The sequence below is a fragment of the Erythrolamprus reginae genome, chromosome 1 (assembly GCF_031021105.1).
Source record: "Erythrolamprus reginae isolate rEryReg1 chromosome 1, rEryReg1.hap1, whole genome shotgun sequence".
In the NCBI taxonomy this organism is placed as follows: Eukaryota; Metazoa; Chordata; class Lepidosauria; order Squamata; family Dipsadidae; genus Erythrolamprus; species Erythrolamprus reginae.
This window is the reverse complement of record NC_091950.1, coordinates 323,635-338,562: the sequence shown is the minus strand read 5'-3', so window position 1 is coordinate 338,562 and position 14,928 is coordinate 323,635. Positions and strand designations below refer to the sequence as shown.

The 14,928-nt window shown below is 55.6% G+C and overlaps 2 protein-coding genes across 2 annotated transcripts in view; both read left to right on the top strand.

The window, feature by feature from the left end:
- The window catches only part of USHBP1 (USH1 protein network component harmonin binding protein 1), a 137,412-nt gene that overhangs the window by 25,182 nt on the left and 97,302 nt on the right, over positions 1-14,928 (top strand). The gene's annotated exons all lie outside the window — the stretch shown is intronic.
- Positions 10,372-14,928, top strand: part of NR2F6 (nuclear receptor subfamily 2 group F member 6) — a 9,018-nt gene continuing 4,461 nt past the window's right edge. Inside the window, exon 1 of the mRNA XM_070732267.1 lies at positions 10,372-10,661. Within this exon, the coding sequence (XP_070588368.1) occupies positions 10,372-10,661 (290 nt within the window). The remainder of the gene's footprint in view (positions 10,662-14,928) is intronic.

Here is a 14,928-nt window from a genome sequence, read left to right as displayed (position 1 = left end):
TTTCGAGTGGAGGAGTGAAGGGCTCTTCTGGTGAAGTATCTCTGGACATTTTCGAGGGTGTTAATGTCTGAGATGCGATATGGGTTCCAAACAGATGAGCTGTATTCGAGGATGGGTCTGGCAAAAGTTTTGTAAGCTCTGGTAAGTAGTGTGAGATTTCCAGAGCAGAAGCTACGTAGGATTAGATTAACAACTCTGGAAGTCTTTTTGGCGATGTTGCAGTATAGAGCGCTGGTGAGACCACATCTGGAATACTGTGTCCAGTTCTGGGGACCTCACCTACAAAAAGAGATGGATCAAATTGAACGGGTCCAAAGACGGGTTACAAAAATGGGGGAAGGTCTTAAGCATAAACCTACTGACATGGGGGGGGTCTCTTCTTTGTGGTCCCCGCTCCCTCCCCAGATGGATCATTTGCATAAATCTCCCCCTGCTGGACTCTGCTGCCCCCTCCCCTCCTCCTTCCCCCCCAGGGGGCCTTTTGGCTCTGCAAACACTCCAGGCAGGCAGCCCCCCAGCCCCTCCCCCAGGTTTCCCAGGGGAAGGGGCCTCCCCCCTCCCTCCCTCCCCACCCAGTGACAGGCGGCTGGAAGAGTTGACCCCAGGTTGAAGGTCAGGGCCTGGCCCCCAGCCCCCTTTCAGATGCTAATCGGGGGTGGGGGGCAGGGCGCTTTGGGCCAGGAGGTCAAACGGGGGGGGGGGAGGGGGCTGCTGGCCTTCTTTCAGGGCAGGGAGGGGGGGGAGGGAGCCAGGGAAGACAGCCAAGCCCCCCCACTCCAAATAGCTATCCCTCTGTTGGTGTTTGATGTGGGTTCATTTGTGTTGTACACACATGTACAAGGGCACACCACCTCCTCTGGGCTTCCCTGGTTAAGCAGATTTAACTTCTATCTCCCATTACTAAAGCTTTGATTGATTGATTGATTGATTGATTGATTGATTGATTGATTAGTGGATTGGCTGGCTGACTGAAGGCCACTCAGCCAGGTTCAATATCACACAAACCCTTGGGTAGAGAGACCCTGGCTGGATTCGCACCGGACTCCACTCCATGCCTCAACCTTTAATAATAACAACAACAATAACACTAGAGTTGGCAGGGACCTTGGAGGTCTTCTAGTCCAACCCCCTGCTTAGGCAGGAAACCCTGCACCACTTCAGACAGATGGGTATCCAACATCTGCTTAAAGACTTCCAGTGTTGGAGCATCCACAACTTCTGGAGGCAAGGAGTTCCACTGGTTAATTGTTCTGTCAGGAAATTCCTCCTTAGTTCTAAGTTGCTTCTCTCCTTGTTTAGTTTCCATCCATTGCTTCTTCTCCTGCCCTCAGGTGCTTTGGAGAATCCCTGTTCTTTGTGGCCACCCCTGCGATACTGGAAGGCTGCCCTCCTGTCTGCCCTGGTCCTTCTCTGCATTAAAGTAGCCGTGTCCAGTCCCTGCCATGGTTCTTCCTATGTTTTAGCCTCGAATTAGTGGCTCTTCTTTTTCCTTAGTTCTAAGTTACTTCCCTCCCTGTTTAGGAGGTTAGCCGCTGATACAGCTCTGCAGAGGAATCACTGAGTCTGTCATCTGCACCTCCATCACTGTCTGGTTCGGTTCTGCAACCCAACAGGACCAACACAGACTTCGGAGGAGAATCAGAACTGCAGGAAAAACAATGGCTGCCAACCTGCCTTCTGTTGAGGACCAGTAGACTGCACGAGTCAGAAAGAGGGAGGGGGAAATATTGACTGACCCCTCGCATCCTGGACACAAACTATTTCAACTCCGACCCTCAAAACGTCGCTACAGAGCCCTGCACACCAAGACAACTAGATACAAGGACAGTTTTTCCCAAACGCCATCACTCTGCTAAACAAATAATTCCCTCAACACTGTCAGACTTTTTACTAAATCTTCACTTCTATTACTACTAGTTTTTCTCATCATTCCTATCACCCTTTTCCTCCCACTTAGGACTGTGTGACTGTCACTTGTTGCTTGTATCCTAAGATTTTTATTAATATTGTTTTCTCATTGCTTATTTGACCCCTATGACAATCATTAAGTGTTGTACCCCATGATTCTTGACAAATGTATATTTTTCTTTGATGCACACTGAGAGCATCTGCACCAAGACAAATTCCTTGTGTGTCCAATCACATTTGGCCAATAAAATTCTATTCCATTCCATTCCATCCTATTCTCCACCCATAGCTTCTTGTTCTGCCCTCAGGTGCCTTGGAGAATAGCCTGACTCCCTCTTCTTTGTGGCAACCACTGAGATGGACCTCCTCTTCTCTGGGCAGCCCCTCAAATACTGGACTGCTGCCCTGGTGTCACCCACGTCCTTCTTCTCTCTGGGGTGGCCATAGCAGATTGGATGGGTTTGTCTGCAGGCCCTTGGTCGTCTTCATTTCTCTTCTCTGCACTTTTCCCAAAGTCTCCACAGTGTGTTTTCTTTATATATATATAATGTGGTGGCCAAAACTGAATGCAGCATTCCAGGGGTGGCCTTCCTAAGGCTTTACAAAGCTGTAGTAACAATATAAAGATTTGGAACCAGCACTTAGGGAGCCCGACCAACCAACCGTAGCACCAACTGGCCACCTCTTCCCCCCTGGGGAGTTTTGCACAAGGTGACCAGCCGACCATGCGACCAGCTGACCTGCCCACAAGACCAACAGAAGCGGAGGAGAACTGAAAAGGCCGGGAGACAAAAACCCAGGAAGTGTCCATTCATGAGGCTCCTGTGCTGCCCAGTCCTATGGAACTCAGGGCAGCAAGAGGCGGAAGTCAAATAAAAACAGTTAAAACTTCCAGTTTGTTTATTTATTTATTATTATTAATGGGATTTCTATGCCGCCCCTCTCCGTGGACTCGGGGCGGCTCACAACAATGAATTAAAACTACATAGAGTGTCTAAAACCCTCAGTTACATGACAATCAATCACACCCATTTGCACAACAGCCCTGCCATCGTTCGTGGCCCAGGCCTGGTGGCGTAGTTGAGCCTTAAGGTGAGGAGGGTGGGGGCAGTATGGATCTCTGGGGGGGAGCTTGTTCCAGAGGATGGGCCCCCCACAGAGAAGGCTCTTCCCCTTGGGTCCGTCAAGATTGCCTAGTTAATGGGACCTGACTGGTCGCAGAGACTCATGTGGCAGGAGGTCCCGCAGGTATTCTGGCCCAATGTCAGGTAGGGCTTTAAAACGGTTTGCCCATTTTTTCACCGTCCCAGGCTTCAATGAGGTCTGTGTGCCTGCACAAGGGAGTGTGCGTGTGTGGGGGAAGGGAACGGGTGTGGACATGTGTGTGCGTGTGCTAATGTATAATATATATATATACAGTATATATAAATGATCAGGAAAGACTTCATATATATATGGCGGTCTTGGTATATTCGGGTTTCTTCCCGTGTAGGATTTGGAAATTTCTGCCGACGTTTCAACGAGATCCCACTCGTCATCTTCAGGCTGGTGTTTCTGTCCTTGTTCTAAGGCGAACACTGCGAGACCTGAGCTGCCTTCCTTCTATAAATACTGGTGGCTGGGTGTGGTTTGATGGCTCAGCAATTGCCTGCTGTGTAGAAACTTCCTGGTGAGTCAGTGGGGTAACACCTGGGGTCGTTGATGTAGCTGAGGTATGCTGATTAGTTAATGGTTGTAGATTAGACGTGGTATCCTGAGTAGTTGGGACTTGCAGGCTACTTGATTGTTTTGCAATGTGTGTTCTGAGTCTGGTTTCTATGGCTGGGATACGTTTGAGGGCTGGTTTCCAGATGTCTGGTACGACCCCAGGTGTTACCCCACTGACTCACCAGGAAGTTTCTACACAGCAGGCAATTGCTGAGCCATCAAACCACACCCAGCCACCAGTATTTATAGAAGGAAGGCAGCTCAGGTCTCGCAGTGTTCGCCTTAGAACAAGGACAGAAACACCAGCCTGAAGATGATGAGTGGGACCTCATCGAAACGTCGCCAGAAATTTCCAAATCCTACACGGGAAGAAACCTGAATATACCAAGACCGTCATACCTGTACCCGTGAAAATTTACGAAAACAAATTATATATTTATTTATTTATTGGATTTGTATGCCGCCCCTTTCCAGAGACTCGGGAACATATTTTACTGATAATGAAAAGGACTCAACAAAAAACCACATATATGAGTGCACCAGTGTGCCTTCCATCCCCTGTCCAATTGTCTCTCCTTTGTCTCCTTTATCTTTTATTTATTTATTTATTTATTCGATTTTTATGCCGCCCTTCTCCTTAGACTCAGGGCGGCTTACAACATGTTAGCAATGTCACTTTTTAACAGAGCCACCAGCCTATTGCCCCCACAATCCAGGGCCTCATTTGACCCCCCTCGGAAGGATGGAAGGCTGAGCCAACCTTGAGCCGGTGATGAGATTTGAACCACTGACCTTCAGATCTACGGTCAGCTTCAGTCGCCTGCAGTACAGCACTCTACCTGCTGCGCCACCGCGGCTCCTATTTTCTTCCGTTCATATATCTTCTCCTCTATTTTTATATCTTTTCTTCGGTCCTTTTCTTTATATATACATGTCTATTCTCTTCAATGTGTATTGTGTATTGGACTAACTAACTAACTAACTAACTAACTAACTAACTAACTAACTAACTAACTAATATTTTCCCCCTTTTCTTTTCTCCCCCCCCCCCAGGAGCCCATGGAGGTATTCAGGCCAGGGGGGGCCAGAGGAGCCCTGCCACGAGGGGGGGAGGGGGGAAGAGAGATCTTGGCAGGACCCTCCCCTCTCCTCCCAGCAGTGGGTCGGATGCCCCCGTTCCAGGTTCAGCCGGGGGCAGGGCGGGGCGGGGTTTGGGGTCCCTGGTTTAATCCCCCCTCGGCTCGCAGCCCCCCTGCCCTGCCCCCCCTTGGGGACAAGCTCGGGCAGCCCCTGCACGCCTCTTCCCCAGCCGGGTGGGCGAAGGAATGCGCGGCGCTGGCAGGGAGGGAGCGCTGCGCCCGCTCGCCCCCCTTTTGCGTCTCCGGAGCGGCCCCGCAGTTCAAACGCGCCGCCCCAGCTGGACGGAGGCGCGGGCCAAACAAGGGCGCTGCGGGCGGGTGGGGGGCGGCTCCGATTTCGCCCTTTGTGTCCGGAGGCCGGCAGGGGCTGGGCGGCCTCCCCCCGGGCAGCCCTCCCCCTCCCCGGCCAGGACGGCCTGGCCTTCGCCCCGGGAGGGAGCGCGGCCCGCTTCCGGTCACTCGGCTCCCTCGGCCCTTTGTGTGTCGGAGGGCTGCCGGGCCAAAGGCTGCGGCCGCCTCGAAGCTCCGTAAATAGCCGCAGATTGGATTTCAGTCGCAATTCCTGCAAATTTTCTGCCTAGTTCCCCCCTCCACCCACCCACCCCGCAGTCCCTCTTAAAACTTGGAGGAAAATATTTGTTTATTTATCCGTTTCTTTGCTTTTCAAGTAGTGTTTGTGGCACAAAGATACAGTATAATAATATTTATATACACGTCAGTCTTCTCTGTTTCTATATACATGATACTAGTAAGAGGGAAACATTGAGACGGGGACGGAAGGCCCACTGGTGCACTGACCTCTTAAGAACGGGAAAGGTCAACAGTGGCCAGTCTAAGGGTCAAGGTTTTGGGGGTTAGGTGATGGTACCACAGAGTCAGGGAGTGAGTTCCAGGCATCAACTATTCGGTTACTAAAGCCGTATTTCCTGCAGTCGAGAGGTTGGAGCAGTTAACATTATGTTTGCATCTGTTGTGTGCTCGTGTGTTGTCGTGGTTGAAGCTGAAGTAGCCGTTGACTACTACCGGTTGCTTTTAATTCTGAGCGGGATCTGCCCAGCGTTGGCCATGAGCAGCTGAATCCGGGTTTCAAGTCGGAAGAAAGTCAGATCCATCATCGAGAGAGATGACAGATACAGACAGCTAGGTTGCTAGACGATAGATAGAGATATAAATAGACCAAAGAGAGAGGATGGGGGGGGCAGAGAGAGAGAGAGAGGGGTGTGTGTGTGTGTGGTGTATGTTTTGATCCTCACAATGCTAAAATGATGTTTATGCTTCTGTTTAGTTTCATGAAAAGGACGGGGGGGGGGGGGCAGGATAGCAACCTTCCAATATCTGAGGGGCCCCCACAAAGAGGGGGGGGCTTGGCCTATTGTCCGAAGCTTCTGAGGGCAGGACCTGGAACTGAGGAGAAACTCTCTCACAGGGGGGACAATGAAGGGCTGGACTTCGGACATTGTGGTGCCTCCCTCAGTGGAGGCTTTGCGGAGAGACTGGGCAGCCACCTGTCCGAAATGGTCCTGGCCAGGGTCTCCTGCCTGAGCATCGGGTTGGACTAGAAGACCTCCAAGGTCCCCTCCAGCTGGTACTCTGTTAGGTTCTGGTGAGATGGACACATGATCATCAGAACTGCAGAAAAAAACCCTGGCTGCCCACCTGCCTTCCACGGAGGACCTGCAGACTGCACGAGTCAAAAAGGGGGCCGTGAACATATCGACTGACCCCTCGCATCCTGGACACAAACTGTTTCAACTCCGACCCTCAAAACGTTGCTACAGGGCACTGCAACCAAGACAACTAGACACAGGGGGAGTTTTTCCCCCAAACGCCCTCACTCTGCTAAACAAATAATTCCATCAACTATTTGTCAAACTATACTCGTTTTTTCTCATCCTTCCTATTCTCCATCTCCTCCCACTTGTGACTGTGTGGCTGTGACTTTGTCGCTTGTGTCCTTACACTTTTTATTCAGTAGTTCCTAATACGATTGGATTGCTCATATGTGCCTGGACTATCATGACGTCTTGTTCCTTATGGTTCTTTTCTTTCATGGACCCTGAGAGCAAGAGGGACCTCGGGGTCTTGGTGGACAACCAACTAAATATGAGCCAGCTGTGGGCAGTGGCAGCTGAAAAGGCCAATACAACCTAAATTGCACTTAAGAGTGGGATTATTGACCCCCTCAGAGAGGGTCCGCAACTTGGGCGTCCTCCTCGATCCACAGCTCACATTAGAGAACCATCTTTCAGCTGTGGCGAGGGGGGTGTTTGCCCAGGTTCGCCTGGTGCACCAGTTGTGGCCCTATCTGGACTGGGACTCAATGCTCACGGTCACTCACGCCCTCATCACCTCGAGGCTTGACTACTGTAATGCTCTCTACATGGGGCTACCTTTGAAAAGTGTTCGGAAACTTCAGATCGTGCAGAATGCAGCTGTGAGAGCAGTCATGGGCCTCCCAAGGTATGCCCATGTTACACCAACACTCCACAGTCTGCATTGGTTGCCGATCAATTTCCGGTCACAATTCAAAGTGTTGGTTATGACCTATAAAGCCCTTCATGGCACCGGACCAGACTATCTCTGGGACCGCCTTCTGCCGCACAAATCCCAGCGACCGGTTAGGTCCCAAAGAGTTGGCCTTCTCCAGGTCCCGTCGACTAAAAAATGTCGTCTGTGGCGGCCCCGACCCTCTGGAGCCAGCTCCCCCCAGATATCAGAGTTGCCCCCACCCTCCTTGCCTTTCACAAGCTCCTTAAAACCCACCTCTGCCATCAGGCATGGGGGAATTGAGACTTTCCCTTCCCCCTAGGCTTATAGAATGTATACACGGTATGTCTGTATGTATGAGTGGTTCTTTAAATGGGGGTTTTTAAGATTGTTTTTAATATTAGATTTGTTCACATTGTCTTTTTTATTGTTAGCCGCCCCGAGTCTTCGGAGAGGAGCGGCATACAAATCTAATAAATACAAATACAAATACAACCAAGGACCAGGGAGGTCCAGCCCTACGTAGAATCCTGCATCCAGTTGGTTCACCACGTTACAAAAAAGTCGTTGACCCTCTAGAGAAAGTGCAGAAGAGAGCAACCAGGATGATGGCAGGACCTGGAAACTGTAACATCCAAAGAGCAGTTGCAGGAACTGGCCCTGGACCCTCTAGCCAAGAGAAGGACCAGGGGAGACAGGAGAGCAGCCTTCCAATACTTGAGGGGCTGCCCCAGAGAGGGAGGAGGGGGATCAGGGCGTTTACCAAAGCACCAGGAGGCCAGACAAGGAACAACGGATGGAGGCTGACCAAGGAGAGATTCAACCTGGAAATAAGGAAGAACCTTCTGAGAGTGGGAGCGATCCACCAGGGGGACAGAAGTCGCCTGCGGAGGTTGTGAGAGTTCCAACACTTGGGACTTTCAAGGGGAGACTGGACGGCCATTTGTCCGAAGTGGTGTAGGGACTGGCACTGGAGCAGTGTTTCCCAACTTTGGCCACTTGAAGATAGCTGGACTTCAACTCCCAGAAGCATTTGCTGGCTGGGGAATTCTGGGAGTTAAAGTCCAAATATCTTCAAGTGGCCAAAGTTGGGAAATGCTGCACTCGATGACCTACAAGACCCCTCCCAACTCTCGCAATCTAAGACAAATTCCCTGTGGGTCCAATAAAGAATTCAGCTCAATTCTGGGTGACAGAGAGACAAATAGGCCAGGTAGAGGATAGGGAGACATAGATGATGGATGCAGTAGCTGACAGACGGACAGACAGACCGACAGGCAAAAAGGAACCCGAAGGGCCCGGCCTGAAATCGCCTTTTCTGAATTCCGAGCCAGAGGCCCTTGTCCGGAGAGGCCAGAGGTGGCTGGAGTGTGGGCAGAGGTGACAACCGGCTTTTGCACCAGCAGCCCGTCTTTCCCCTCCCCTCCCCCACCCCCACCCCAATTTCGACCCTGCCCCCTTCCAGCCCCTGCTGCCTCTGAGGGAGAAGGTTTGAAGCTTTTCTAGATCTTTCTGAGTCGGGGGAGGGGCTTGCTGGCTATGGCTCCTCCCACACTGGGTTTCAACCTTGGAAAGTTTCAGGTGTGTGGACTCCAACTCCCAGAATTCCCCAGCCGGCCTTGCAGGGAGGGAGGAGGCAGGAAAGAAGGACGGAAGCAGGGAGAGTGGGGGGAGGCAGGTAGACCGGGGCCTCCAGTTGTGGGTCAGGGTTTCACAGCCTGGTCTGAGAGCGGAGGGGCCCAGCCCCCTTCCCAGCTGTGGGTGGGGCACCTTCTTAAGTGGACTCCAGGGTGTGAATGGGCCCAAGAGAAGAGCAAGCAGACCCTCCCCTGAATGGACCCTTGGGGGGAGGGGTCCCAGAGCACCTGGCCTCCCTGGACCCACCCGCTATGTCCCTGGGATGGGAGGGGGGGCTTCACACAAGCAGGGGGGCTGCCCAGTGCTGCCCCCCCAAAGAGGGTCTGCCTGGGTATCCCGGAGGAGGGTGGGCCAAGGGAGCCTGGGCAGGGGGCTCTTCTTAGCCTGCGGTCGGCCAGGGCTCTGGCCCAAAATGCTTTCAAGGCCCACAAGTTGAAAGGGGCCTCAGGGGTTCTTCTCCGGGGGGGGGGGGGGGTGATCGTACAGCCAGCTTGAGACCAGCAGCACCTGGGGAACCTGAGTGGGCATCATGGGGGGGGGGCTCTCCTGCCTGCCCCACATTAACCGGAAGGGGCACACAAACTCCACGTGGGGGGTTGCACAGCCTTATTCAGGCAGGACAAGGCCCCTCGGCCCACCTGGTCTAGACCCCCATCCCCAAGATTGCACACCCGCCGCCCCGCTCCTCCCTTCCTCCCCCCCGCGGGATCCCTCCGGCCGGACCCTCGGGGTGTCTTGGCCGGCCGCCTCCCCCTAAGCGCGGCCCGGACTCCCCCGGGGACCCCGCGGGCTCTTTGGGCGGAGGGAAGCGCCGGGCGCCTCGGGGTCGGGACAGAGCGGAGGGTCCCGCAAAGCTCGGACGGGGCGCGCAGGAGAGGCGGGGCGGGCAGCGGGCCAGGAGGAACCGAGGGGGGGTGTCTCCCGACTCCCGGGCCAAGGCGCTCCCCCTCCGGGACTCCGGCCCCATCATCCCCGGCCGGGAGAGGCGCGTCGTCAGGGCCGGTCTGGTGCCGGGGGCGGGCAGGGGCGGGGGGGGGCGCGGGCAGGAAGCGGCGGCCGGAGCGGGAGGCGGCCGGGGCGAGCGGGCAGGCGGGCGGGCGGAAGGGGAGGGCCGCCGAGGGAGGAGCGAGCCAGCAGCCAGGCAGGCGGCGGAGGCGGAGAGGCGAGCGGAGCGGAGCGCGGCGGGGCTGCAACCGAGGAGCCCGCGCGGCCCGGAACTTTGCGCCGTCGCGATGCGCTGAGAGCGGTCGGGAGAGCCGCCCCCCCTCTGCCCCCCCCCCGCCATGGCCGCCCCGGACGAGCCCCCGCCGCCGCCGCCCCCGGACCCGCCGCGCTGCTAGTGGGCGCCCCCCTCGGCCGTCCGTCGGCGGGGGCGGCACCGGGGCTCGCCCGGACAACTTCGGCAGGGGCCGCGCCCGCCCGACGCCCCCGCCCGCCCCGCTCTGCCCGGCCGCCCCGGCCCTCGGACGGCCCCGGCCCCGCTCGGCCCGACATGGCCCTGGCGAGCCCCGGGGGCTGGGGCGAGGGTCCGGGCGGCGGGGGCGCTGGGGGCGGCGGCGCCAGCAACGGCCTGGGCGGCAAAGGGGGCTACGCGGCGGACGACTCGGCCTCCCCGCCCGGCGGCGACCCGGAGCGGCCGGAGGAGGAGAAGGCGGCGGCGGCGGCGGACTGCGTGGTGTGCGGGGACAAGTCGAGCGGGAAGCACTACGGCGTCTTCACCTGCGAGGGCTGCAAGAGCTTCTTCAAGCGCAGCATCCGACGCAACCTCAGCTACACCTGCAGGTCCGGGGGGGGCGAGGGAGGGAGGGGGGGGGGCCGCGCTCACCCCACCGCCGCCCTCCGGCCAGGACGCGCCACGGGGGAGGGGAGGGCCTCTGCGGCGGCGAGGGGGGGCAGAAGGGCAGGGCTGCCTGGGGAGACCCGACGGGGGGAGGCTGCGGCCTTGAGGCCAAGAGGGGGCTCCCGACGGGGGGCTGCGGAGGGGGATTGGCCCGGCGGGGCGGCCGCTCCCTTCCCGGGGACAGAGGGCCGAGCCGACGGGGGGAGCGGGCGGCTCTTCCACGGGGGGGGGGGCTCTGGGGAGAGCGGCCCCGACGCCCCCTCCGTCTCCACGGCGCTGCAGGTGCTTCGCCCGCCTGGGCCCCGGGAGCTGCTTATACGGCGGGGGTCGCGGGTCCCGTCTGCCTCCTTGTCACCCCCAGGACCCCACTGGGGGGGGGCTTTGACTGGGGTCGGGCTCTGGATGGCAAACAGGGCCTGCAATTTTGGGGGTGCATCAGGTGGGGCCGGTCAGGGGCTTCTTCTCTTCAAGGGTCCATCCCCCTCCCAGGACTCCTGGCCAGGACCCCCCCCCCAGAAAGCATCCTTTCCCAAAGTTCTGGTCCTCAGAGGCTTCGGAGACCCTGCTCACAAGGTGCAACTGCAGATCCAACTCTTGTGGGGAAGCTAAGGCACTAGCTCTCATTGTGCACGTTTTCTCCTTTGCCTTCCCAAAGGCCTTTTCATGCTCCCTGACCAAGGAGGCTGTGTGTGTGTGTGTGTGTATGTGTGTGTGTGTGTTGACCAAGACCATAGGTTTCTGAGAGCTGATTGCCACTGGATTGGCAGTGACTGTCTACTTCCTCCCAAGTTTCCAGACCTCATGGTGTGAGTCTCAAGGGAGAAGCAGCAGCCTCAAAAGCAGTTGCATGACAGGGGGGCGGTCTCCCCTGCTGGGCGGTGGTGGGGGCCCAACTGGATGCCCCAGGGGTCAGCAGGGAGCCCCCAGCCCCCCTGCCTTCCCTGCCCTCTGCCTCCTGCCACAGGGGAGGGCCACTGACACGCCCCCCCCCCCGCAATTAGTGGCTGGTCCTGAGTGTTTTTTGTGACTCTGAACTTGTGGCTTGGCTGCCCCCTAGCTTCTCTCAGCCCTTGAATGACCTCTGTGTCTCCACCGTGCCCCCCCCGAGCCCCCCTGGCCTCCTGCAATGTGGGGCAGGCCTTCGCAGAAACCCCAGAGTTTGGGCTTCCCTTCCCTGACTCTGTAAGACGCTAGTCCTCATGAGGCAGGGATCAGCCTGAAGGGTTGCTCTGCCTGCCTGCCTGGCCCTGGCACGGGTGCTGCTTGGCCTTGGTCTTGGTCTTGCCCCCTCCCTCTCCGGCCACGGGGATAGTCCTCTGCTAAGGCCTGGTCATTCTCCTGGGGGGGGGGCAAGGAAGGAGGGAGGAGGAGGAGGAGGAGAAGAGCTCCAGGGTCAAAGTTCTGCAGAGGCCTCACTGCCTGTCAGTTTTCCTCTTTTCTCTCTCGAGGGGGGGCAGCATACAAATGGAGTTAATTAACACATACTTATGCCCCCCCCCACTTCTCTCTCTCTCTCTCTCTCTCTCAGCTCTTTCCCTTTCCTGGGTGGGGTGGGACTACTGGTCAATGCTTCCCCCCCCCAGAATTTGCCAGCCTTTTTGTGCCTCCTTCTGCCCAGTCTGGGCTGTTGACCAGTGGGCAGAATCCAGGCTGATGCCCAGCTGGGTTGCAGTCTCAAAACAACAAAGCTGCCAAGCGGACGGACGGACAGACGGATGGACGTCCCTTTGGCCCAATCTCTGCCTGGGGGAGGAAGGTCCGAAGAAAAGGGGGTGGCCAAGAACAGCGCCCCCCCTTCAATATTCTTTTGGGGAGGGGCATTGCAGAATAATTAGGATTTCCAGAATTTGGGGTGTGTGTGTCTGTTCTACTCCCCCCCTCCTGACCCAAGCACCATCCAGATAGAAACATAGAAACATAGAAGACTGAGGGCAGAAAAAGACCCCCTGGTCCATCTCCTCTGCCCTTCTACTATTTTCTGTATTTTATCTTAGGAGGGATCTATGTTGATCCCAGGCAGGTTTACATTCAGTCCCTGTGGATTTCCCAACCACGTCTGCTGGAAGTTTGTTCCAAGGATCTACTACTCTTTCGGTGAAATAATATTTTCTCATGTTGCTTTTGATCTTTCCCCCAACTAACTTCAGATTGTGTCCCCTTGTTCTTTTATTCACTCTCCTATTAAAAACACTTCCCTCCTGGACCTTATTTGACCCTTTAACATATTTAAATGTTTCGATCATGTCCCCCCTTTTCCTTCTGTCCTCCAGACTATACAGATTGAGTCCATGAAGTCTTTCCTGATACGCTTTATGCTTAAGACCTTCCACCATTCTTGTAGCCCGTCTTTGGACCCCTTCAATTTTGTCAATATCTTTTTGTGGGTGAGGTCTCCAGAACTGGACACAGTGTTATTCCAAATGTGGGCTCACCAGTGCTCTATATAAGGGGATCATAATCTCCCTCTTCCTGCTTGTGATACCTCTAGCTATGCAGCCAAGCATCCCACTCGCTTTCCCTACCGCCTGACCGCACAGACATCCCTTTGGCCCAATCTTCTGCCTGGGGGAGGAAGGTTTGAGGAAAAAGGGGTCCAGAAGAACAGCCCCCCCCCTTTTCAATATTTATTTATTTATTGGAGTTGTATATTGCCCCTCTCGGGCAGCTCGCAACATATTAAAAAAACAATATACAGTAATGTATATGGTACAATATCCTTTGGGGGAGGGGCATTGCAGAATGATAGGATTTCCAAAACTGGGGGGGGGGCTGTCTGGTCCACTCCTCCCCCCTCCCGGTATCCTATCTGAGCACCATCCGGATCAGGGGCTTCCCAAGCTATCCAGCAACTTCTGCATCACATTCTTTTGTGAAACAAACCCACCCCTCCAGATGGAAATGAGGGGGGGGCATAGGTGGGAAAGGGAGGTCCCGTGTGCGGGGGGGGGGGGCTTTGGGTCTCTTCCCTCCCCCAAGGTGTGAGAATCAACCCAATTCCCAAACACAGGCTGGCCCGGGCCTGGGTCTTTGAGGGGGGGAGGCTTTGAGGGTCCCTGGGGGGGGCTTCTTCTCACCTTCCTCCCAGTCTGGAGATGAATCACCTGGGACTTGGAAAGTGTTGAGTGTTGAGTGTGTGTGTGTGTGAGGTTAGGTGATGTGATGCCTTTCTTTAAATAGAGGGGCCTCCGGTTCCTGTTGTGCTGGAGGGGGGGGGCTCGCCCTGCGAATGACGGAGGCTCCCTGGGGAGGGCTCTTTGGGGGTGGGTCAGAGGGACCTCGGAGGTCATCTAGTCCAGCACCCCCCCCCCCCGTCTTCCCCGAAAGGAGACCCTGCACCCTCTCTGGCCAATGGCACTGCAGTCCAGTCTCTTCCTGAGAGCTTGTGGACAGTGGTTTGGTCAGAGAAGGTGGCAGGTGCCCCCCCATCCATAAAACCTCACCAGAAGCAGACACACACACACACACACACACACACACAGTGCAAGTGGCTCTTTGTGTGGAAAGCAGGTCTGGGTGATTTGAGGTGTTTTTAGTGGACGAGGTTCCACATGTTTCCTTCTGTGCCTGGGTGGGGGGGCAGTTTGATTGGCACTTTATTCAAGTCTTTTCTGGGGACAGACTGTTAGCCCTCCCCTCAACAATCGTGCCCCAAGTCTATGGTGCTAAGCGAGACAGTTGTTGAGTGAGTTTTACCCATTTTACGACCTTTTTGGCCCTGGCTGTTACGTGGGTGGCTGCAGTTGCTGTCATTAGGCAAATCTGGCTCCCCCCTTCCTGAGCCCCCCCCCCCCGTGGACTTTGCTTGTCAAGGAGGTCGCAGAAAGGGATCGCTTGACCTCAGGACACAATGACCGTCACAAATACGAGTCCATTGCCAAACGTCCAATTATGTGTGTGTGTATATATATATATGTTTTTTCTGTTGGATGCCTTACAAGGCAGAAGGGAGGGTGTGGCTGGCTGATGAGGCCAGAACAAGGTCGAAATAGCACTATCCTAGTCTCCCTTCATTTTAACATTTCAGCAATGTTAACATACGAAAACATATATATATATATATTTTCGTAGATTAGTGTTCTCCCTAGCACAAGGCGAGAGAGAGAGAGGGAGGGAGGGAGGGAGAGAGAGAGGGAGGGAGGGAGGGAGGGAGAGAGAGGGAGGGAGGGAGGAGGGAGAGAGAGAGAGAGAGGGAGAGAGAGAGAGAGGGAG